Source organism: Cebus imitator, unplaced genomic scaffold, assembly GCF_001604975.1.
Source record: "Cebus imitator isolate Cc_AM_T3 unplaced genomic scaffold, Cebus_imitator-1.0 Scaffold847, whole genome shotgun sequence".
Taxonomy (NCBI): domain Eukaryota; kingdom Metazoa; phylum Chordata; class Mammalia; order Primates; family Cebidae; genus Cebus; species Cebus imitator.
Genome location: NW_016108162.1, coordinates 120,202 through 121,769, shown reverse-complemented (window position 1 = coordinate 121,769; position 1,568 = coordinate 120,202). Strand labels below are relative to the sequence as shown.

At 35.5% G+C, this 1,568-nt stretch overlaps 1 protein-coding gene across 1 annotated transcript in view; it reads left to right on the top strand.

Annotated features, from left to right (window-relative positions):
• LOC108297817 (zinc finger protein 726-like) overlaps positions 1-1,568 on the top strand; it is a 16,392-nt gene that overhangs the window by 9,212 nt on the left and 5,612 nt on the right. Inside the window, exons 2-3 of the mRNA XM_037735577.1 lie at positions 923-1,049; positions 1,545-1,561. Of these exons, the coding sequence (XP_037591505.1) occupies positions 923-1,049; positions 1,545-1,561 (144 nt within the window). The remainder of the gene's footprint in view (positions 1-922; positions 1,050-1,544; positions 1,562-1,568) is intronic.

Below are 1,568 nucleotides of genomic sequence, written 5' to 3'. Positions count from 1 at the left end.
TATGTCTGTAATCTCACTCTTCGCTTCACATGTGATTCACCTAGCTTTTTCTCTGGTTAATGAGTGTCAAATCTTATGTTTTGCTTCCTTGCCTTTGCCTTTCCATCTCCTATTCTAGGTTCATGAAAGGTGCTGGGGTAAAAGTGGCCCCACATATAATTTTTTTTTTTCTAATTCAGCAACTCAGACTTTATTTTAGATCTTCTGCAAAAAAAAAATTGCACAAGATCTCCAGTTTAATTTACACATTAAAATGTAAGAGGTGCCTTTCTTTTTTTTTTTTTTCTGAGATTGAGTCTTGCTGTGTCACCCGGAGTGCAGTAGCATTATCTTGGCTTAGTGCAACCTCCACCTGCTGGGTTCAAGCAATTCTCTGGCCTCAGCTGCCCGAGTAGCTGGGACTATAGATGCCTGCCACCATGCCTGCTAATTTTTTGTTATTTTTAGTAGAGACAGGGTTTCACCATGCTGACCAGGCTGGACTCAAACTCCTGACCTTGTGATCTGCCCGCCTCAGTCCCCAAAGTGCTGGGATTACAGGTGTGAGCCACCTCACCCTGCCATAAAAGGTGCCTTCTAATTCAACATATTTTTTCTGTCTGAAACGTATTGACAACTGATTCTTTGTGATGCAATATAGCACTAAAAATGTACGTTTGTGCTTATGCCTTTAGTTTTATACTTTATCATTCATAAAAGTATTATATATACTGGTGTTGTGGATCTTATACCATTCTCTTTTCTCAGAGTTAGAGAATAAATTAGATAATATTTCTGTGTTAAAAATGGTTGGATAATTTTAGTCATTTCTGTAAGTCAGAACCAATTTTCCTTACTCTTTCATTTAACCTTAACTTAATAAATTCCACCCATGGACACTTGTAAATCTGTGTGTGTGTGTGTGTGTGTGTGTGTTTTTCAGGGGCCGTTGACATTTAGGGATGTGGCCATAGAATTCTCTCTGGAGGAGTGGCAGTGCCTGAACCCTGCTCAGCAGGATTTGTATAGAAAAGTGATGTTAGAGAACTACAGAAACCTGGCTTTCTTAGGTGAGAATAACTTTAATACACAATTCCTTATATATCCTAAAGGTTTCATTTCTCTGTTTTTCTAAAATAACTTTTGGTAATTTATGCTTTCCATAAATAAATTTCTAATCCCTTTTTTCAAAAAATCTTGAGGAATTGTCCATGTAGAAAAAACTTAAATGTTTTATCTTGGCCTGAACTTTTTACATTCCTGAGTTGGTCTGTAACCTTTACTCTAGAGTAGTGGGAATTTCAGAAATTTAGTGGTATAAAATATTGTTGCCCCTATGTAATTCTACTTGCCACCACTAATTTTTGACTCATAAGTACCGGTAGTAAAATTAAGAACTTATTAATTTGAAATATTTTCTAAATGTTAAGAATTTTCTGTCATTAATAGTATTTTGGGATTAATTTTCTAGAATATTCTATGATATCCTCTTTACTAAGCACGATACTAGATTGATAATTTGAGAATATGAGCAAGATTCATGTACTTTATTTTTAATAAACCAGGTATTGCTGTCTCTAAGGCAGATC